This window comes from Trachypithecus francoisi, unplaced genomic scaffold (assembly GCF_009764315.1).
Source record: "Trachypithecus francoisi isolate TF-2019V2 unplaced genomic scaffold, Tfra_2.0 Lachesis_group5, whole genome shotgun sequence".
NCBI lineage: Eukaryota > Metazoa > Chordata > Mammalia > Primates > Cercopithecidae > Trachypithecus > Trachypithecus francoisi.
Window position 1 is genome coordinate 53,435,512 of NW_022681470.1, and position 24,189 is coordinate 53,459,700.

Below are 24,189 nucleotides of genomic sequence, written 5' to 3' on the forward strand. Positions count from 1 at the left end.
CATCTGACGATGTGTTTGAATGGTCCAAACATAATTCTTGGTGAAAAACTCTAAACGTAAGAGTAAATTGCTTCTTTTTCATTATACAAAGTACAAAAGCCAGACAAATATATTCCATGTTCTTGCAGATCACAATCGTGGCCTCTGTTTGTGGGGGATGTGGGAGAGGGTTGAGAGGAGTATTGACTGAAAAGGAGTACTGGGGTTTTCTGGGAGGTAATAATGTTCAGTGTTTTGACCTTGGTGGTGGTTTCATAGATATCTTTATCTTCTCAATATTCAGCATACGATTTGTTTATGTTTTCCTTATACATATTACACAAAACAAAGTTTCAAAAATCAGCATTTTAATTTGTTGATTTTGGGATTATTAAACCTACTTATGTCAAATGAGAGTAAGCCAGTTGCTTCAAAAACGTATATATAAAAAGTATTTAGAAAACTAATTTTATGAATTGCTAGAAAAGCAGGCCCCTAAATTCATCCAGCACTGCATTCTTGGCAAAGTTTCCACACATTGTCTGGGTGCTGATTGTGAAAACATTGCCTAAACCAAAGTTTTGTATGTGATTTCTTTTAAAGTTTCTCTTATTTCCTGTTCTGAGGTTTATACACAATAGATCCTAATAGAGTTTGAATAATTGAAGGATTTATGAAATCCAGAGGGTATCGCCAGCTGCTGCTTTGCACATACCAAGGACATGAACATTTTCCAATGGAGAATTTACCTAGCTTAATAAGAAAAAGTCCAAGAGCAGGTCACAACATTGACGTTCAGTGGGAGTGCAGCGAGAATCAGATTCAATCTCTGGCATTGCTGGGCTTGTGGCGTGTGGTTGATTTTTTATTTACTTTGCAAAATTTCCTGATAGGAGGAGCATCTAGTTTCAACTTCCTTTTGCAGCAAGTTCTTTCCTGCATTAATCACAATTCTTGGAAGAGGAGAACTGGACATTGTGAACAGAGTTAGCTGGTAAATGTCCTCATAAAAGATTCAAAAAATGAAACTTCTAGCAAAGATTATTTGCCTAATGTTATGGGCTATTTGTGTAGCAGAAGGTAAGATTAAAAGAGTCTCTTTTCCTAAAACTGTTATGAAACATTTACTAATGATGCTTTTCACAGTAGTAATAAAAATTTGATTTAGAAAACGTGCTTAAGTATTTTGTAGCTTGACAATTGAGTGACTTTTGACATTTTCAGTTAAAAAACTAAAAGTACCTTATTTGAGTGGTATGTCTAAATATTCATCATAATTGTATTTAATATAAAATAGAATAAAATATTTTAATAATCGTTTCTGAAAAACTATAATCTGGAATAATCATTTCCATTGTAATTATCATAAAATGTAACTTACTTTTTTTGCTTAGAAGTATAACCAAAATGTATCATGTGAAAGCATTAAGAAAGATGTGAATATACAGTCAATAAAAGCTATCAAATCATGATTAGATTTATTTCAAATATGATTTTAACTCTTCCTAAAGAAAAATTCATTTATCGTTTACAACTGATATTGTCATGACCTTAGAATTCTTGTAGACAAGCATTACTTGTATTAACAGAATAAAAATATTATACAAATTTGAAACACAATAGAATATATAATATTCGTAACAATTAAGTTGTTCAATAGGGATTTTTTTTCCTGTAGTTGTATATAACATATAGTCTTGAAGAGCAGTCTTTTGGAGTAGTGAATATGAGTGTAGGAGTTTTTTTCTGACCTCCAGTAAGACAATTTCTGAATTCATAATAAAATTTAATTATATCACTGCTTCTTGATAGATTAAAAAGCTTATTCTTGGAGGAGGTTTGCTTTCCTAGGCTATGATAGGTAACCAGTTATGTGATAGATATTTGATCAACATTTTTAAACTAAATGAATTGTATATTATTCATAATTTCCAAAATATTTTCGCTTAGTAAAGAAATTTTGATTGAGTGACCATTACATAACCTCTAGGAACTGAAGAATATTAGCAAATAACACAAAATATCTGTTTGAGTCTTCCAATCTAGAAAATAAAGGCACATATGTATTTATAGTTATATATTTCAGTAATTTAAAAAATATTCAAATATGTTTAATACCTTTTGAAAGGCTGAACTTTTTTCAGCTATATTTTCTAACATTATTGCTTGTTATTTGGCTTATAAACTTTATATGTAGCCACTTTTTAAATGAAGAAGACAATTATTTCCTTGTACATATAAATATTATCATTAGTATTTTAAAATGAAACATTTTTATATTTACAAACAGTTCCAGAACAATGTTCATATTACCAATCATAACAGACATCTTTTTCTGTTTCTTTGTGCAAATATTTGTCTTTTCTTACTAAATTTATGGGAATGTTTCTGATATTTCATACTTACATACTGTTTGCTCAGGTTTTACATAGATATCATTTGTCATATGAGGGAGATTTGTTTTATTTCTAATCTTTAAAATCAAGAATCAATAGCAAGTTTAATAAACAGTAAAACTTTTTTAAAAGTTGAATTTGAAATATTAAAATAGAGTACATCAAAGTATATGTGATAATTAAACAATAGTGATTTAAGCATCTTATTTACATAATTGATTATTGCTGACTTCTTTCACTTGAATTTTATTTTTCATCAATGTGTGTTTAAATGTGATATCAGTTTCTACTGGTGAATTGAACATCAGCACTATATATGTTATGGTGAAAATGACCTAAAAGATAAAGCACAACTTTAGTATTTAAAGCAATGCTTAGGTCAGTCTCATAATTTTCATAAAAGTACATGTAAAAAGCCAATGGAGAAAAACTACATGAATTTTAAGTGGATGTCAAACTCCCATTTTATTCCTTGTTTCCCAAATACTCTCTGAAACTAAACTAGTTTGAGATGTCAATCAATTCTGTTATCTATCATATCTAACAAATTTTTACTTAACAGAGTAGCCTTGATCATGAAAAATACATATACTTCAATATTTGCTTCTGTTTATATTTTCCACATTGAATACTGAACACCAAATTGAGAAAAGATAGTTTGAATACTATCACAATCTGCTTTACTCAACTGCATAACATTTTAGCATTGCTTCTGCTCTGTTAAGAGTGAATTTTCTTAAAAAAAAACACTATTCATTACTAAGAAAGAATTTTAGCCAACAGGAATAATTTATGATTTCAGCTTTCTATTTGTTTTCTTTTTTTAATATATTGGGTATTACATAGTACCTTTTTAATGCAATACATTGTCTACAGTAACATTCCCAATTAATTCCCAATTAGCAATTAGGAACGCTAATTGCTTCCTTGTTGTAACAGTCTGTGGCTCAGGGAGTCACTACAGTCTACTAAGAATAGGGTGAGATTTACAGGAAAGTTTAAAATAACAGTTTCTTCATCATACCACCTAATTTCACCTTTTCGAAACATATTATGACCAAGCTTTTGAATATATTATAATCAAGCAGATTTTTTAGATTTAGGATCTAACAATTGTGTACTATATGAAATTAGGCCACAGCCCAGAGATTCCAAGATGATTAAAGTGAATAAATTAAAACTCTACTGAAACACGTCCAAGTAAATACTGGCTGCGTTGTTTGGCAGACATGTTTTTTAATCCTGGAGATTTTACAGTGCAAAAATATTATTTCAGGCCTAGAAGACATTATAGATCAAAGATTGATGGATTCCATCACAATCAGAAAAAGAATAATGGTTTAAAATTCCAAATTGTATGTTTGAATTTCAGTGTGATAAATAAGAATTCCCCCTTGCTTCCCCAAAACCTCCACATTTTCAGAGATAGTAGTGTGGGTAGTTACCTATATGGTGTGATTTAAAGTTTTGCAATGGCCCAATTGGCTTCAATATCTCATCTCCTAAAATATTTTACCTGTTGATATTAGTATTACTATAAATTCAACCAGTCTGTCATTTATATGGAATGACAAATACACTGAATATGTGTTTTAGGATAGTTAAATTTAGCATTATTCATTATTTACTTTGAATTATTATCATCTGACAACTTCCCTGGAACAATTTCAGTGGGTGGGGGAGGGTAGAAATGGATGTTGATGAGGGTAAGGATAGGACAAAGTGATTCTGGAAGATGAGGTATTCCCAGGTAGGACAGATCTGCTGGTTGAAGTATTATAGTGAGTGCTATAAGAGAAGGGGTAGAGAAAATGCCCACAGAAATGGCACGAGCCTGAGACGTCTGCCAAGGCAAGCTTTGCTGATTTTAAATTTAGGCATATCCTGGGAATGCATATGCTACTCTTTTGCCTACATATAATTTAAACTAAAAATGAAATATCTAAGTATTGCTAACTAAAATTATTCTTAGGTAGAAGTAAGTTCCCAAATATAAGTGCAAAAGCAGATCGGTAAATATTCTTCATGTGTGGCCTTTAGTTTCTAAGATCTGAGCCAGTCTACATTGACCCACTTTTATTTGTTTAATCCTTCGTTGTTTATTCTGCAGTCTTTTGCCACTTTTCATTCTCCCCAGTTATGCCTACTCCTCCTCCCCCACACACCATCCCCCACCTGCCTAGGCCTTCGAGATTATGCCACCTAATCTATCCTGTGCTCAGTTAACTAATGTGTACTTTACCCATTTCCTCACAAAACCATAGTACGTGGAAAGGGGATGATGTAATTGACAAAAAAAGTTTTGCATTTTAGCTTAAAATTATAAGGAGTCATAAAAAGATAGCTCAGAGGAAATAAAGTAACTGAACATCAAAAAATGAAACAATAAAAGGAAAGAAAAAACATTTGACAGAACACTTTTATTTCTTCTGACATTTTAACTTAGCCAAGTTTTTCATAAACCTTGTTAACTGGAAATGTAATAGATGGAAAAGTGATTATAGAAATCTTCTTTCAGGCCAGGTGCGGTGGTTCACGCCTGTAATCCCAACACTTTGGGAGGCCAATGTGGGTGAATCACGATGTCAGGAGTTTGAGACCAGCCTGACCAACATGGTGAAACCCCATCTCTACTAAAAATACCAATATTAGCTGGGCGTGGTGGTGTGCACCTGTAATCTTAGCTACTGTGGAGGCTGAGGCAGGATAATTGCTTGAACTCGGGGGGCAGAGGTTGCAGTGAACTGAGATCATGCCATTGCACTTCAGCTTGGGTGACAGAGGGAGACTCCATCTCAAAAAAAAAAAAAAAAAGAAAAGAAAAAAGAAATGTTCTTTCAGAAATTCCTGAACTGTGACATAAATTTAAGCTTAGGACACATAGGTCAGATGTACAATGGAATCACAAATGTTAGAGTTTTCTGGGTTCTTGCAACAGAGCTTTAAGTGCACTAAACAGTTATAACCTCATCTTCTCTTGTATTTTCTAGTCACTACTGTCTACTATTCTTTTTCCACAGGTTGTCCATAATCTACAGATATAATGGAAAAGCTTCCAGATTGTTTCATTGTTACTCATCTGTTCTTTCGCTCATTTTTCCATCACTTTAACTTCCTCAAGTACTACTTAGTAATACTTGGTACAATGTGTGTTGTGTTTTTTTTTTTTTCTCTATTTTCAAGGTCCTAATTGTACTGTCTCTTTGTGGCTGAGTTCCTTTTTTGTGACTGGAACAGTAACTGGCATTATAAATTAGCTAACTAAATACTACACATTTCAAGAAAGTTCTGGAATTTCAACCCATATTTTAATAGTATCTTGTTTTATCTCTAATTATGACAAACTTGTTATTCTATCCAACTTCATATGACCATCGGCTATTCTCTCATCTGCTTTTTATGATTCTGGAATTTTCTTCTTGCTCTTTTCACTGTTAAGGTTTTTGTTTGGTTGGTTGGTTGGTTGGTTTTTTTGAGACAGGGTCTCGCTTTGTTGCCTAAAGCTGGAGTGCCCACGCTGGAGTGCCCACGCTGGAGTGCAGTGGTGTGATCATAGTTCACTGCAGCTTCCAACACCTGGGCTCAAGCAATCCTCCTGCCTCAACCTCCCACACCTAGCTACATTTTTATCTTTTCTTTTTTCTTTTGCTTGCTCAAATGCCTATTAAGTGTGACATAATCCCTATTCCACTTTATCTAGAGTTTATTTCTTTAAACAATTCTTTACTCTCTTTACAAAGGTATATATGTTACTTCTGTAGTTACTCTCATTTATATTTATTATTTATAAAATAATTTGAATATTTCTTATTTTGAAAAGCTAATTAGATCATATCATATATATATATATGCATATAGAATTGACCCTTGACCAATATGGGCTTGAACTTCAGGGATCTGCTTACTATGTGAATTTGTTTCAACTAAACCAAGATAAAACAGATAGTATTGCTGGGATATGCATAGGAAAAACTGACTTTTCGTACATGCAGTTTCCACAGAGTCAAGTGTAGAATTTAAATACGTGCAGATTTTGGCATATGTGGGAGTCCTGAAATATATATACCCTGTGTATACCAAGGATGATTGAATAAATAGTATTAATATAGATCAGTGAGAAGATAAGAAAGAAATTTAATGCAAAACACCTATTTTTGCTATTTCTGTTTTGTTCATTTGCTTTATTTTTTTCCAAATTGATGTTGTAGTTTTGCTTTATAGTATATTTTGATATCTACTAAGTTTAGAAGTAGGCTATTTAAGAAGTAATAGGTCCTGTTTTTTTAACCCACAAAATAATTTTAGAAAAACAGAATAATTGAACAAAGAGATCAATTTTAGTCTACCAAAACAATCTGGCACAAATTTGATTAAGGTTTTTGCAAATATATAATTTTATCATGATTTATTTCATTTGAATAGAAACACTTTTCAAATAACAGTTAAAAGACATATTGACACTGAAAATAAGTAATTAGTTCTATGTTTGTATGTCAATAATGCCCCCTTAAAATTTGAAAGTGAAAAAATTAGGTAAATTAAGATTGTTAAAAATATTAAATAACATTGATTTTTAGCTTGGACCAAAATTATATAACTATTTTCCTCAAATTATAATAAAAAGATTCTTACTCTTTTCCAGTAGCTAAACATATTCACACTCCTAATACGTGGGCTTAAAAAATATATATTTTGTTTAGTATTATTCTTTTTTTTTTTTGAGACAGGGAGTCACTTTGTCACCCAGGCTGCAGTGTAGTAGTGCAGTCATGGCTCACTGCAGCCTCAACCTCCTGGACTCAAGCAGTCCTCCCACCTAAGCATCCCAAGTAGCGGGGATTATAGCTACCTTGCTCAGGTGATTTTTAAAATTCTTTGTAGAGAAAGGGTTTTTTTTTTTTTTTTTTTTTTTTCTTTTGAGACGGAGTCTCGCTCTGTCACCCAGGCTGGAGTGCAGTGGCGCGATCTCGGCTCACTGCAAGCTCCGCCTCCCGGGTTTACGCCATTCTCCTGCCTCAGCCTCCCGAGTAGCTGGGACTACAGGCGCCCGCCATCTCGCCCGGCTAATTTTTTGTATTTTTTTAGTAGAGACGGGGTTTCACCGTGTTAGCCAGGATGGTCTCGATCTCCTGACCTCGTGATCCACCCGTCTCGGCCTCCCAAAGTGCTGGGATTACAGGCTTGAGCCACCGCGCCCGGCCAAGGTTTTTGCAAATATATAATTTTATCATGATTTATTTCATTTGAATAGAAACACTTTTCAAATAACAGTTAAAAGACATATTGACACTGAAAATAAGTAATTAGTTCTATGTTTGTATGTCAATAATGCCCCCTTAAAATTTGAAAGTGAAAAAATTAGGTAAATTAAGATTGTTAAAAATATTAAATAACATTGATTTTTAGCTTGGACCAAAATTATATAACTATTTTCCTCAAATTATAATAAAAAGATTCTTACTCTTTTCCAGTAGCTAAACATATTCACACTCCTAATACGTGGGCTTAAAAAATATATATTTTGTTTAGTATTATTCTTTTTTTTTTTTGAGACAGGGAGTCACTTTGTCACCCAGGCTGCAGTGTAGTAGTGCAGTCATGGCTCACTGTAGCCTCAACCTCCTGGACTCAAGCAGTCCTCCCACCTAAGCATCCCAAGTAGCGGGGATTATAGCTACCTTGCTCAGGTGATTTTTAAAATTCTTTGTAGAGAAAGGGTTTTACCGTGTTGCCCAGGCTGGTCTTAAACTCCCGGGGTCTATTGATCCTCTTGAACTTGGCATGCCAAAGTGGTGGGATTATAAACATGACTCACTGCATCTAGACTAAAAATAATTTTAAATTGTAAAATAAAGCCAAATGAATTAAAGCCTCAACAATGTGGTGTTTTGTAAACAAAATTAACTGGCAATTAAATGACTGTAAACGTAAGATGAAGTATTCATTTAAACAATGAATACTCAAATACTTAGACATGATGACCTAGTCTACTCATTAATCTAGAATGAGAAAAATGAGATGGCTATTTTTAAAAAAGTTTTAATATAAATCACATCTCAAAAATTTTTTCTGTGCCTTTGAATTTGTATGCTTCCTATTTAATAAGTGTGTGCCCTATTTCCTTCAAGAATTGCCAATTTAAGGCAAGCAAATGTGGCTGTTGTTCATATATGCTGAGAGTTTGACTACTTGGGCCAAAATAACTGTTGGTTGTCTAATTGGAAGTCTTTGAGAAGAGGGTTTAACTGAGCTTGAACATTCGATTGTTAGTCAATTCAAGCAAATAAAAGTCATGTTACAAGATACATGTAATTATTATTAGAACTCAGTGCAATGAATCATTACCTTAAATATTTTTGATATTTTTGGCTATGGCATGAGTTGATAATGATATAGAACAGCAAGCCCCCAAATTGGGTCTTGCCTGGGAAGTTTCTTGGTTTTGTCCAGTAAAGAATTCAAGGGTGAGCCAGTGGTGTTAAACTGCACTTTTTGTTGAAGTGATAATGTATATAGCAGCAGCAGAGGTACCGCTCCTTGCTGGGCAGGGCTACCCATAGGCAGTGTGCCCACAGTAGCCGCTCAGAGGCAGTTCTGCACTCATATTTATATGCATTTTTAATTATATGAAAATTAAGAGGTAGCTAATGCTGAAATTGCCAGGATGAGGATGGTAACTTCCGGTTGTTGGGTCATTGCTGTGGAAAGGGCTCGTAACTTCTGGGTGTTGCTATGGTAATGGTAAACTGGCATAGCACACTGGTGTGTGTGTGTCTTACAGGGAGGAGTTTCCACCCAGACCTGTTCTGGACAATCCTCAATTTGGTCCAGTGTCCAAGTCCCATCTCCTACCTCAGTAATACTGAATATAATAATGGTTAGAACAAAAACAGGCAGGAAAGTGTATTTGTAGTGAGAAGACCTAGACATTGATGAAAATTCTTCCACTAACTATGAAAAACATTGTTCTTCAATTGAGGGGAGCTTACATTTTGATGTAAGGGGATAGATAGAAAGCCTAGTCAACAAAAATAGTTATAGCATTGTGAACAATGTTGTGAAGGAGGTAAAGTAAGGCCTAAGAGAAAATAGAGATGTGGATGGTAATATGTAGAGATATTAGATGGGCTGGTCCTGGGGACTAGAATGAGTGGATCACTTTGAGGACAGAACATTTGAGTAGAGGCCTGAAAGATGAGACAAAGCCAGTCATCAGAAATCTGTCATAAAATTATTCTAAGAGGAGGAAATAACCTGTGCAAAGGATCTAAGAGAAAAAAAGAGTTTGAAATGCTCAACAAAATATAAACAAATAAATCAGCATGGCTTTGCATGGTGAATACATGCAAGATTTAACATGATGAGATCTGAGAAAGTGGCAAGAGCCAGACAAGGGGGTCCCAAACCAAGGGAAGGAGTTAGCAATGACGGATAAGTAAAAAGGGAAGTCATGGAAGAATTTTAATCACAGGAATGACATGACCAGATTTGCAAAAATCACTTGTCACTCTGTGAATAGACTGCAATAACAGGAGAGTAGAGGACTGGAGGCTGGTTAGCAGGCAGTTTCATGACCAAGGTGACAGATGATGATCTGAACTAAGATTTTGAAGATGGTAGTAGGAACATAGGAAAATAGAACAGGGGAGATCATATCTTTTTCTTACAAGCAGAATCAAAAGATGCCATTTAACATTGATGGGAAAAGCACCAGAATTTTAAGTACTATTTGAAGAAAAAAGGTAATCAATGTGAGAATTCTTTGTATATAGCAAACATATTCACAGAGTAAATATTGTGAAAAGCTGGCAGGAAGATTTTGTGGAAGAGATGTATCCTTGTTTTCTACATCTGGTTGTTAAAAGCAATTAACTATATTTGTAAATCAAGAATGAGGGGCGCAAATATATCATCTGGAAATATAACAACCAGAAGGGAAAGCATTTACTTCTCACCGGGAAGTGAGCGGGATAAACTATTTTTGCGTGGACGGATTACTTAACTTACTTATCTTTTCCCAGTAACCTGAACATCATCAAGTGGATCTGTATTTTGAAAGTGAAAAACACATGTATCAGCTTGTAATTAAACCGTTTTCCTTTTGTGCGGAAGGGGCCGGGATTGTGTTGTTATGATAGAGTATTAGCACCATCTAGTGGAGTAGAATATGTTTACTTAAATTATTATAAACATCGAAACAGCGCAATGTCGAATCACATATTACACAAGTTCACTAATACAAATGTATCAGAAATTTGCAAAATGTTCAAGGGAAAATTAGTGCCCATGACAACTTTCACAAGCATTTGTTTTATTTTGTAAAATATAGTTTTATATGGAACTTACTTTCTTTTTTTTTTTTTTTTTTTTTTTTTTTGAGACGGAGTCTCGCTCTGCCGCCCAGGCTGGAGTGCAGTGGCAGGGTCTCAGCTCATTGCAAGCTCCGCCTCCCGGGTTTACGCCATTCTCCTGCCTCAGCCTCCCGAGTAGCTGGGACTACAGGCGCCCACCACCTCGCCCGGCTAGTTTTTTGTATTTTTTAGTAGAGACGGGGTTTCACCGTGTTAGCCAGGATGGTCTCGATCTCCTGACCTCGTGATCCGCCCGTCTCGGCCTCCCAAAGTGCTGGGATTACAGGCTTGAGGCACCGCGCCCGGCCCGGAGCTTACTTTCTTATGAAATATTGCAAAATGTTTTCACATGGATATGTTCCACCATGTTAATGGGCACTTCTAAAACTTGTCTCTTTGGGCTCCTACAACAAAATATTATTAACTGCATAGCTTATAAACAACAGAAGTTTTTTTCTTACACTTCTGAATGCTAGAAAGTCTAAGAGCAAGATAGTACCAACAGATTCAGTGTTTGGTGAGGGTCTACTTTCTGGTTCATAGATAGTGTGCCTTTTGACTGTGTCCTCCAATGATGAAAGGGACAAGGCAGCTTTGTGGTGCCTCTTCTGTAAGGTCACACATCCCAAATCATGACAGCTCCACTTTCACGACCTAATCATTTCCCAATGTCCTCACCTCCTAATACTATCACATTGGTAATTAAGTTTAAACATATAAATTGGAGGTTGTGAGGAGATTGCATGTATTCAGAGCATAGCATATGGCTTCTTAACTTACCAAAGTCCAATACTAATTTATCACTCAGGATTCAACGCAGGAAGCTTAAGTAGAAGTAGAAGATTACCTATCTATCAGTCAATTAATCGATTGACATACCAATCTACCTATCTAGCTACTTAAAAAGAGTTTTTTTTAAAAAATAAATTGCCTCATGGAATTGTGAGCATGAGATAAGCAACTCTGAAATCCACAGGGCAGGTAGTCAGAAAGAAGATTACAGACAGGCTCGAACTCACAGGAAAGGAAGCTGCTTTCCACAGAATTCCCTCTCTTTTTCGAAGGAGCCTCAGCCCTGTGTTTCACACCTTTCAAATGATTTGATCTGGCCTATCTAGATTACCTAGACTGATCAACTTGTTTAAAGTCAACTGATTGGGAGTATACCTGGCAACATATTTTCCCACCAACATTTAGATTAGTTTGACTGAATAACTGGGGATGCTGACTTAACCAAGATGACTTATTAAGAAAATTATCACAGCTCATTAATACCTTTCTGTTTTTCTGGATACTGTGAAGAACTTAAAAGACATTAATTTTATTTATTCTTCTCACACTTTATACACTATTGTCATGTGTTTTATGTATATGGGTGTGTACACATACATGTTTGTATTTAAAACCATATAAGGCAATATTTTTATTGTTTTATAGTTAGTATTCATTTATATTTACTTGAACATTTACCATTTTCTTTGTTTTTCATTTCTTCTTTCATCCTAAGACTTTATATTTAGGATCGGTTTCAGTTTTCTGAAATATATCTTTTTTTCTCTCCTTAGTGTGTATTTATGTTGGCAAATTATCTCAAATTTAATTAATCAACCCAGGCTCACTTCTGTAATCCCAGCATTTTGGGAGGCCAAGGTGGGTGGATTGCTTGAGCCCAGGAGTTTGAGAACTGCCTGGGCAAAATGGCAAAACCTCGTCTCTGCAAAAAATACAAAAATTGGCTGGAAGAGGTGGTTTGTGACTGTAGTCACAGCTCCTTGGGGGGCTGAGGCAGGGACCACTTGAGCCCAAGAGGTCAGTGCCGCAGTGAGCTAAGATGACACCACTCCACTCCAGCATGAGCAATAGAGAGCTTGTCAAAAAAATAAAATAAAATAAATGCTATGAATCAAAAACTTTATTCTTGAAAAATTATTTCTGTGCATAGAATTCTATATAGATAGCTATTTCTTCCTGCAAATGGAAGTCATTTATATCTTCTGGCTTCTGCTATTGCTATTGAGAAGTCCTTGTAAATCTACTATTACTGCTTTTAAACAAATATTTTTCTCTAACAAGGTTAAGATATTTTCTCTTTGGTTTTCTAAATATTTCTTATGATGCATATAGGTGGATTTTTTTACTGCTTGGAATTTTTTAATTCTTGAATTTATTAATTGCTATGTTCCATTCATTTTTTAAAATTATCTTCCAACATTGCTCTGGCTTTTCTATCTTCATTGACTCTTAGCTCATCTTGTGTATTTTCCACATATTTGTGTCTCCATGTTGCATCCTGTGTTATTTCTTTCGACCTGCCCTCCTGTCCATGAATTCTTTTTACAACTGTGTTATCTGCTATTAAGCTGTCCATTGATGATTAAAACGGGTTTTTTTTCATTTTTAGAAATTATATTTGGTTCTTTTTAAAATCTGGTACTACTTTGTTATAATTTCTTTCCTCATATATCATTAGTCAATCTTTTCTCTTACATTTAAACAACAGAATTAGTATTGTTGATTATAATCCATATACATTCATTCCAATATCAAATATCTATTTTGTTTCTTATGAAGTTTACAGTAGCAAGGTGCCTTTTCCTCTATAATGTCTTTGACATTTGTAATAATAATTTGGTACTTAAGAAAAAAGTCTTCCTCATATTAAAGTTGCAACTTATCTTTTCTGGGTGGCTAGGAGAACTTTCAGTGTAAGACTACCTTAAGACAAATTTGTGTTTTGAAATTCCTTGGTCCTCTAAGCAATTCAAAGCTGGGTTCCTGTAAGAAGAGTGTGGTTTACTTCCAGTTTTCCTTTATCCTGTGGGTGAATTCATTTAGATTTCTAACTTTGAATTGTGTTGCTTTAGCCTAACAAGGCTATCAAAAAGCAAGCTCTTATCTTCCCCAAACGGCGAATGCCCTCATTGCAGAAAAAATTTGGCTCCTTGTTTTCCTCTCTGGGTTCTGATTATATGAAGATTTGATATGGCAATTCTTTACAGTCTTGTCAACTTTCTAAATGCCTCTATGAAAGCATTTATTTCAAAACATATGTTTTCCTGTTTTTATTTCCCCTTTTGTGACAAGGTCTAACCCTGTCTCTCAGGCTAGAGTGCAGTGACATGATCATAGCTCACTGCATCCTTAAACTCCTGAGCTCAAGAGACCCTCCCGTCCCAGCCTGTCGCATAGCTGGGACAACAAGTGTGTGCCACCATGCCTAACTAATTTATTCCTTTAATTTTTTGTAGAGATGGGATCTTGCTATATTGCTCAGGCTTGTCTCAAACTCCTGGGCTCAAGGGATTCTCCCACCTCAGCCTCCCAAAATGTTGGGATTACAGGTGTGAGCCACCATGGCTGGCCACCTGGTTTTGTTGTGAAGGTGTCCTAAGTGATAAGATTAATCTGAAATAATGCATCTCAAGGCACTCAAACTTTTTGTGAAATAGGCAATAAATATTTTAGACTTCATGTGTCATAATGTCTCGCTACTCAGCTCTTCTATTGTAACATAAAAGGAGTTATAGACAACATATAAATACATGAACATAGCTATGTTCTACTATAATTTTATTTACAAAACAAGCAGGGATTGAATTTGGCCCACAGGTTAGTTTTCTGGCCCCTGACCTAATGTATCTCACTATAACAGAAAATATATACTACCTTTCCTTCTTACTATTGTAAATTTTATGCACACAATTAAATATTACCCAAACCACAGTTTTTAATTCAGATGGGTGTAGCATAATTTGGCAATTTTCATAAATATTCTAATTATATCTGTTATTAAAATTGCTGGAATAAACACTCTGTACCTAAATATTTCATAAAATCTCTAATTACTATTTGCTCCTTTTAAAAAATTGAAATTCTTTGTCAACTAATATACGAGTATTTTTAAGATTCCTCATTGCTGAGTTGCTTTTAAGTGAAGTAATAGTCATTTGTACTTCAGTTTTATTTAATAATAATATTTATATTACCTAATTTTCCAGCAAAATTGAATATCATCTCCTTTACATTTTTGTCATTAAAATTGGTCAAAAAATAATTTTCTTTTAATTTTTATCTCTTTTAAAAATGCCTGTTCTGGCCGGGCGCGGTGGCTCAAGCCTGTAATCCCAGCACTTTGGGAGGCCGAGACGGGTGGATCACGAGGTCAGGAGATCGAGACCATCCTGGCTAACTTGGTGAAACCCCATCTCTACTAAAAAAAATATAAAAAACTAGCCGGGCGAGGTGGCGGGCGCCTGTAGTCCCAGCTACTCGGGAGGCTGAGGCAGGAGAATGGCATAAACCCGGGAGGCGGAGCTTGCAGTGAGCTGAGATCCGGCCACCGCACTCCAGCCTGGGCGACAGAGCGAGACTCCGTCTCAAAAAAAAAAAAAAAAAGCCTGTTCTTAAGTAAATGATCTATTCTACTCTAACATTTTTCTTTAGTTAGTGTTTAGTGCTTTTGTTACTGCAAGAAGTGTGTTTGTGTTAAGAATAATTTTTCAGTTAAATTTTCTTTAAATTTTGTATATATGATTTTTTCACAAATATAGTTTTTAATTAAAAAATGTTGTAATGTGTATATGTTCTGTTTGCACGTTGCTTTATGCAGTAAGCCTTACATTTTTGATATTTACTCATACTTTTTAATAAATATATTTATAAAATAAATATGATTATCGATAAATGGCACTAAGATAATAGTAAGTTAAAAATGACACAGCATTAAATATAGCAGATAATTAAAAAATTGTAAAAGAATGAAACATATATGTATTTTAAATTTGTTTACACCTAATTCTTTAATCTACCTGGCATTTGTGTGCATGTGTCTGTGCATGCTTGCAAATAAAGTAAGGATTCAAATTCATTCCATTTCATTTCCCGTGGGTTTTATTTTTTATTTATTATTGTTATTTTATTATTATTTTTTTTTTTGAGACAGAGCTTGGCTCTTGTTGCCCAGGCTGGAGTCCAATGGCGCGATCTTGGCTTACTGCAATCTCCGCCTCTCAGGTTCAAGAGATTCTCCTGCCTCAGGCCCCCAGGTAGCTGGGATTACAGGCGTGTGCCAAAACAGCTGGCTAATTTTGTATTTTTAGTAGAGATGGGGTTTCACCATGTTTGTCAGGCTGGTCTTGAACTCCTGACCTCAGGCAATCCGCCCGTCTCAGCCTCCAAAAGTGCTGGGAATAGAGGCGTGAGCCACCGCACCCGGCTCCCGTGGGTTTTAATTGCAAGACTGCCAGAGTGAGTTTCAATTTGAAATTGTCCAGGGTTACACAGTACAATAGACTTACCCATTGTCAAGGTTACTCGGCTTCAAGGAAAATATAGAATAAAGATAAAGGCAGTATGCACAAGAACAGCTTGATGGAGATTTCAGGTACTCAAACTCAGCTTCTGATATCTTAACCGCTCCATAAGATAATTTTGCTGATGAAGGATGAAAGTTGATGCCAGTATAGGTCACATCCATGCTGGGTAACAACAGAATTGGGTATCCTTAAATACTTTAGTCGTCACCTTGAACTTGGAGGGTGATTTATGTGATCATCACTATTATTTGCTGTCCTCTATTTTCTTTAGATTTAATTTAATGTTTTACCAGTTTCTTGAATTAGAAATTTGGATAATTGATTTCCAACAGTTTTTTAATTTCTAATTCATTCAGGTTATATATATTTTTCTCTCTAATCACTGCTTCAGCATCAGCCCACAAATTTTAACATGTATTTTCATTACTGTTTACTTCAAATCATATTCTAATTTATGTTGTAGTTTTTCTTTAACTCGTGAGTTATTTATAAGTGTTGCTTCCCGGGCACCGTGGCGCACGCCTGTAATCTGCCTGTAATCTCAGCACTTTGGGAGGCCGAGGTGGGTGGATCACCAGGAGAAGAGATCGAGACCATCCTGGCTAACATGGTGAAACCCGGTCTCTAGTAAAAACACGTACACACACACACACACACACACACACAAATAGCCAGGCGTGGTGGTGGGCCCCTGTATTCCCAGTTACTTGGGAAGTTGAGGCAGGAGAATGGTGTGAACCCGTGAGCAGAGGTTGCAGTGAGCCGAGATTGGGCCACTGCACTCCAGCCTGGGGGACAGAGCGAGACTCCGTCTCAAAAAACAAAAAACAAAAAGAAAAACAAAAACAAAAAAAACAGCGTTGCTTAACTTCAAAAATTTTGTGAGTTTTCCAGTTATTTTCTATTATCAATGTCTAGTCGTCAGGGAGTATACTTAGAGTGATTTTAATATTTTGAAATTGGTAGAGATTTGCTTGGAATGAATATGCATCTTGCAATTGTTGAAGGCAGTGTTTTATTAATATAAAAAAGCTTAATTTGGTTAATAATGTTGCTCATATCTTGTATATCCTTATTTTTCTATTTCTTTGTCTATTGGATATTGGAAACAGTTTGCTTAAATCTCAAACTATGATGGTAGATTGCTTACTTCTTTTATTTCTGTTATATTTTGAAGATACATTAATAGTTTTATGCAAAGAGGCATGCTGGTAAATGTAAAACAACCAACTATTTTTTAAAAGGAAAGGAAACAACCATGATTTGTAAAATTTGCTGAGATTCATGTGTAAATTCTCACGATATGGTCTATTTCAAGTTACCAACGTGTCATCAGTGAACATTGTATTAGCAAAAGATGTGTATAATTGACTCCTATGAGTCATATGAGCCAGCTCCAGTAAACATTGTTCAAACACATTTAGAATTATTATATCTTTCTGTTAAAGTAGCCCTTTTATTAATATGAAATGACTCTCTTTTTATCTAGTAATACTTTCTAACTTAAATTATAATTTGCTTGATATTAATACATTAATATCATTCTGACTTTAGTTGATACTTTTCTAGCATATTGGTTTTTATCATTTACTCTCAGTTTGTATGTACAATTTTATTAAAAGTAATCCTCATATATTTGAGTTTTCTTTTATGCCTTTATCCAGTCAGACAATCTTTGCATGTTAAGTGTGGTGATGAATCCATTTACATTTAATGTAATTACTGATACAGTTCAGTTTAAGTCTAGCATATTGCTATTTATTTTTGCCTCATTTTTCTTTTTTCTTTTCCTGCGTTCTCTTACTTTAATCACATAATCTTGACTATCTCATTACATCATGTATACTAGTTATTTTATGCATCTCAATATTATTGGTTTAGTGGCTAACCTAGCAATTACAATAAAACATACTTAAATTATTACAGTTTATCCTAAATTAATATTTTTACCACATCAAGACTATGGGGAAAATATCACACTTTTATTTTCTTTACCTTTTCCTGACACTTTTGCTATTATTGTTTCATATTATACTCCTGAATTTATTAAAAACACTATTAAACATGGTCATTATTGACTTAAACAGTCTAGGTTCTTTTTCATTTAAGTAAAATATACATAGCATGTTTATCATGTTTCAATAGCTTTTTTATTTAGTCATCCATTTATTTTCTTCAGTTCCACTTATTCCTTTTTGTACTTCTTTGCTTATATTTTAGATCAGTTTCCTTCAGCCCAGATTAACTTTTTTAGTATTTTTATATAGCTGAGTCTGCTCTTGTTGAATTCTTTCTGCTTTTGTTTGCTTAAGAATGTGTTTGCATGCTCTTTCATTTTTGAAGTATATTTTCACCATTTACAGAGTTCTCTGCTGACTTTTAATTTTCAACACTTTAGTGATGCTAAAACATATATATTCAGACTTCAGTATTTACTTCCACAAACTTGGCTGTTATTTTTACTATTCTCCTGAAAAAAAAAAAAAAAAAAAAATTTCCTCTGTCTGTGATATGGTTTGGCTCTGTGTCCCCACCCAAATCTCATCTTAAATTGTAATCTCCATAATCACCACATGTCAAGGGAGGAACTCAGTGGGAGATGACTGGATCATGAGGATTGTTTGCCCCATGCTGTTCTCATGATAGTGAGTGAGTTCTTATGATATTTAATGGTTCAAGCATCTGGCATTTCCCCAACTTGCATTTCTCTCTCCTGCTACCATGTGAAGAAAGTCCTCTCTTCTTCTTCACCTTCCACCATAATTGTAAGTTTCCTGAAGCCTCCCCTACCACGTGAAAGTGTGAGTCAATTAAACTTATTTTTTTAATGAACTATCCAGTGTCAGGTAATTCTTTATAGCAGTGTAAAATGGACTAATACACTAAATTGGTACCGAGGTAGTAGGGCACTACTATAAAGATACCTCAAAATGTGGAAGTGACTTTGGAACTGGGTAACAGCCAGAAGTTGGAACAGTTTGGAGGTCTCAAAAGAAGACAGGAAGATGTGGGAAAGCTTGGAACTTCCTAGAGACTTGTTGAATGCTTTAGACCAAAATGCTGATAGTGATCTGGAATATGAAGTCCAGGCTGAGGTGGTCTCAGATAGGGACAAGGAACTTATTGGGATCTGGAGCGAAGATCATTTAGCAAAGAGATTGGCAACATTTTGCCCCTTCCCTAGAGATCTGTGGAACTTTGAACATTGAGAAAGTTGATCTGAAATTGGAACTTATGTTTAAAAGGGAAGCAGAGCATAAAAGTTTGGAAAATGTGCAGCCTGATGATGCAATAGAAATGAAACCTCAATTTTCTTGGGAGAAATGCAAGCCCACTGGAAAAATCTGTGTAAGGAATGAGGAGTCAAATGTTAATCACCATGACAAAGGAAAAATGTCTCCAGGGAATGTTAGTAATCTTTAAGACAGCTTCTCCCATCACAGGCCCAGATGCCTAGGAAAGAAAAATGGTTTTGCAGGCCTGGGCCCCACTGCTGTGTGCAGTCTCAGGACTTGGTGGCTTGTATCCTAGCTGCTCCAGTTGTAGCCATGTCTAAAAGGGGACAACATACAGCTTGGGCCATTGCTTCAGAGGATGAAAGTCCTAAGCCTTGGTAGCTTCCACATGGTGTTGGTCCTGTGGGTACACAGAATGCAAAACCTCCACCTAGATTCAGAGAATGTATAGAAATGCTTAGATATCCAGGCAGAGGTGTGTTGCAAGGGAGGAGGCCTTATGGAGAACCTCTGCTAGTGCAATGAGCAGGGAGAATGTAGGATTGGAGCCCCCACACAGAGGTCCCACTGGGGCACTACCTAATAGAGCTGTGAGAATAGGGCCACCGATCCTCCAGACCCCAGAATGGTAGATCCACTGACAGGTTGCACCATGTGCCTAGAAAAGCCACAGAGACTCAATGCCAGCAGTGAAAACAGCCAGGGAAGGGAGCCATACCCTGCAAAACCATTGGGGAAGGTCTGCCCAAGGCTGTGGGAGCTCACCTCTTGCATCAGTGTGACCTGAATATGAGACATGGAATCAAAGGAGACTGTTTTGGAACTTTAAGGTTTAATGACTTCCCTATTGGATTTCCAACTTTCATGGAGGCTTTGGCCCTTTTGTTTTAGCCAGTTCATCCCATCTGGGATGGGAGCATTTACCCAATGCCTGTATTCCCATTGTATCTTGAAAATTACTAATTTGCTTTTGATTTTACAAGCTCATATGTGGAAGGGACTTGCCTTGTCTCAGATGAGACTTTGGACATGGACTTTTGGGTTAATGATGTAGGGAGTTAAGACTTTGGGGGACTGTTGGGAAGGCATGATTGTGGTTTGAAATGTCAGGGCATGAGATTTGGAAAAGGCAAGGGGCAGAATTGTATGGTTAGGCTCTGTGTCCCCACCCAAATCTCATCTTAAATTGTAATCCCCATAATCCCCATGTGTTGAGGAAGGGTCCCAGTGAGAGGTGACTGGATCACGGGACTGTTTCTCCCATGCTGTTCTCATGATAGTGAGTTTGTTCTCACGAGTTTTGATGGTTTTATAAGCATCTGGCATTTCCCCTGTTTGCACTTCTCTCTCCCGCCACCCCATGTAAAGAGGTCCAGTCCTTGCTTCCCCTTCCACCATGATTGTCAGTTTCCTGAGGCCTCCCCAGCCATGTGAAACTGTGAGTCAATTATATCTCTTTTATTTATAAATTACCCAGTCTTGGGTATTTCTTTATAGCAGTGCAAAAATGGACTAATACAATCTGCTTTTAAGATTTTGCCTTTATCTTTGGTTTTCAGCAGAGTATCAGTATATGTTTTCTTGGTATATAGCATTTTGGGGGTTTGTTGAAATTTTGATTTTGTGAGTTGATTTCTTTCATCAATTTTGGAAACCTTTGAGCTATTGTTTCTTCAAATATTGCCTATGTTCATTCTCTTCTCTGTTGTTAGAATTCCAATTACACATGTTTTATAACTTGACTCTACACCACATTTTTTTTGTACTCTGTTTTGTTTGTTGTTGTTTATACACTTTTGTCTTTCTATACTTCAGTTTGGATATTTTTATATTAAACTTCCTCTAAGTTTAACAAGTTTGTATTGTGCTATGTCCATTTGATTCTTAACACCATCTGACAAGTTGTTATTTCTGATTTTTTATGCAGTTTTAAGATAACACCTGATTTATTATGAGTCAATTTTATTTTGAATATCTTCTTAAAATTTACATCTACTTTCTATAGTTCCTTTAATGTCCCTAAAATAGCTGTTATAAAGACCTTAACACTAATTCTAACATCTGAATCTGAGTGTCTAGTTCTACTGAATATTTATTTTCTCTTTTTCATTCACAGCTGTTTTGCTTCTTTATGTATCTTTTAATTTTTATTCAAGATCGTGTTTTTAAACAAAAATATGTAATGAGCAAAGTTTATGTAACTTACTCTCACTAACAAGATTGTTTGCTCTTTCTTGAGCCACTCAAAAATTTAATTCAGAGGGACCTGGGTAACACTTTTAATTTGAATCAGTTCCACTTCTGGTTTCTAAAGTCTCAAAGATTAAACCTTCTTGGGTTTTTAAAATCAAGAGTCTGGTTGGTTTCTTCTGTCCCAAAAGATGAACACACACACACAGAGTATATACATACATATATATGTATATATTATACCATATTTGTGTGTGTATATATATATTAGACTTTTGAGATAGAAGCCAACACATATATATTATGTATGTGAGCGTATGATATATATAATAGTTGTTTATATATATTTGCTTTTCTGCTGTTTTGACATCTGCTCTTATATATATAATCTTAAATACTCATATATATATGAAACAGCAGAAAAGCAATCATATATAAAGAGCTTTTATTATATATAAATAATATATGTGTATATATGTATGTATATACATAAATACATATATGTATACAGCTTTTCTGCTGTTTTGACAACTGCTCTTAAAAATCACACAAAGTGACTTTCAAATATGGCATATTTTAATGAGAATGCTAGTTGTGTATTTGAGTCAGATCCCTTTTCTTATTGAGATTTTTTTTCTATGAGACAATGGGAAAGTCAGTCTTCTTGTAAGAAGCTACCTAGACTGTAGCAAAGCTACCTGATTTGTCAAAGTTTCAGAATTTTTCATGCTAGTTATAACCTCCTTATGTTTGGTTCTTTCTTACCTCATTACCATTCTTCCATTCAGAGGAAGGATCTTCAATCCATATTCAGAGTTGACAAATATAACCAGGTAAAAAATGGCCAGAGACCCTATATTTACTTGAAACAAGTCCTGCCTACTTGGATTTTGTTCATTTAATCCTCTTTGCTCCCACAACTTACCTTTGAGCATACACATGCACACACAATTTGTTGTTGTTCCAATCTAGAGTAGAAACATTGTTCTTTTCCATCCCATTCTATCTTATTTGGAGTGTTCCTATAATTTTGTATTAAAACTTATCATGCTTCATTTTTGTAAATAGAATTTTTCTACCTGTAATGCATATTGTACATTTATTTGACTACTTATTAAATAACTGGCTTCCCTACTAGAATGGAAATGCTTTGAGAACAGGTAACTTGTTTCCTCATTGTTTTTGCTTTACAACCTACGATAGTGCTCAATAAATATTTCCCAAATTAATGGAAGAATAGTAGAATGCTCTCCAGCAATTAAGAGTAGTATAACAAAATATATCTATTGCTTTGCAAAGTTTTTAAGGTATTCTTCCACAGTGAACATTCTTATAAAATTATGTAGATACAAATTTTATAAGGTGAAATGTATACTTACACTACATGCATGAAATGTATGTTTACTCCATAGATATGGGAGTAGGAGAGAGAGAGAGAGAGAGAGAATGGGAAATTTAGGTAGGTCTGTAACTGTCTAGACATTTTTAAAAGCAACAATTACCCAAACATACTGTACATTTAAATAGATACTTTATGCACTTATTTTGTTTTTATTTTTTGTAGATTGCAAGGAACTTCCTCCAAGAAAAAATACAGAAATTCTGACAGGTTCCTGGCCTGACCAAACATATCCAGAAGGCACTCCGGCTATCTATAAATGCCGCCCTGGATATAGATCTCTTGGAAATATAGCAATGGTATGCAGGAAGGGAGAATGGGTTGCTCTTAATCCATTAAGGAAATGTCAGAGTAAGTACTTCATATATTTGTGAAATTTATGAAAACTTTTGGTTGCAAAAATACTTAAGATTTAATATTATCACAATTATGGCTGAATTGTATCACTGTTGCTGCTCAAATACAAAATAATACATCATACATCTTTTTTTTTTTTTTTTTTTTGAGATGGAGTCTGGCTCTGTCACTTAGGCTGGAGTGCAGTGGTGCAATTTTGAGATGGAGTCTCCCTCTATTGCCAGACTGGAGTGCAGTGGTGCTATCTCGGCTCACTGCAACCTCTGCCTCCCTGGTTCAAGCAATTCTCCTGCCTCAACATCCCGAGTAGCTAGGACTATTGGCACGTGCCACCACACCTGGCTAATTTTTGTATTTTTAGTAGAGATGGGGTTTCACTATGCTGGACAGGCTGATCTCGAACTCCTGGCCTTGTGATCCACTCACCTTGACCTCCCAAGGTGCTGGGATTACAGGTATGAGCCACTGTGCCCAGCCAATACATCATCATTTTCAAAAAGGGGTGGTCTTCCTCCAAAATTAAAAAAGCAAGCATATAGTTTAAGTTCAATTATGAAATAATAGCTCTGCTATATTTAATTTTCCTTGTATTCAATCTGTCTTCTTATGTAATATCAAATATACTTGTTCCCCCACTCCTAGCTAAAATATATTTCTTGTTATTACATACTAATTTATAACTTTTTTTTTTTTTTCATTTTAGAAAGGCCCTGTGGACATCCTGGAGATACTCCCTTTGGTTATTTTAGCCTCATAGGAGGAAATGCATTTGAATATGGTGTAAAAGCTGTGTATACATGTAATGAGGGGTATGTAGTCCATACAAAAAGAGGTTTATAATTGAGATAGTAAATAGGAGCTGTACTACTTTATATATTTTAAGGTTATTGTATTTTTCTATGGACATTTTAAAAAGTAACATGCAAGTACCTGAAAATTTAACTATGATGGAAATAATTAAATCTG

The 24,189-nt window shown here is 35.1% G+C and overlaps 1 protein-coding gene across 6 annotated transcripts in view; it reads left to right on the forward strand.

Moving 5' to 3' along the window:
* Positions 1 to 637: 637 nt before the first annotated feature.
* CFH (complement factor H) overlaps positions 638 to 24,189 on the forward strand; it is a 175,052-nt gene continuing 151,500 nt past the window's right edge. For all 6 annotated transcript variants that reach the window (XM_033200639.1, XM_033200640.1, XM_033200641.1 and 3 more), the window contains exons 1-3: positions 638 to 1,059; positions 23,032 to 23,217; positions 23,927 to 24,032. In XM_033200639.1, the coding sequence (XP_033056530.1) occupies positions 1,002 to 1,059; positions 23,032 to 23,217; positions 23,927 to 24,032 (350 nt within the window). In that variant the 5' untranslated portion in view covers positions 638 to 1,001. The remainder of the gene's footprint in view (positions 1,060 to 23,031; positions 23,218 to 23,926; positions 24,033 to 24,189) is intronic.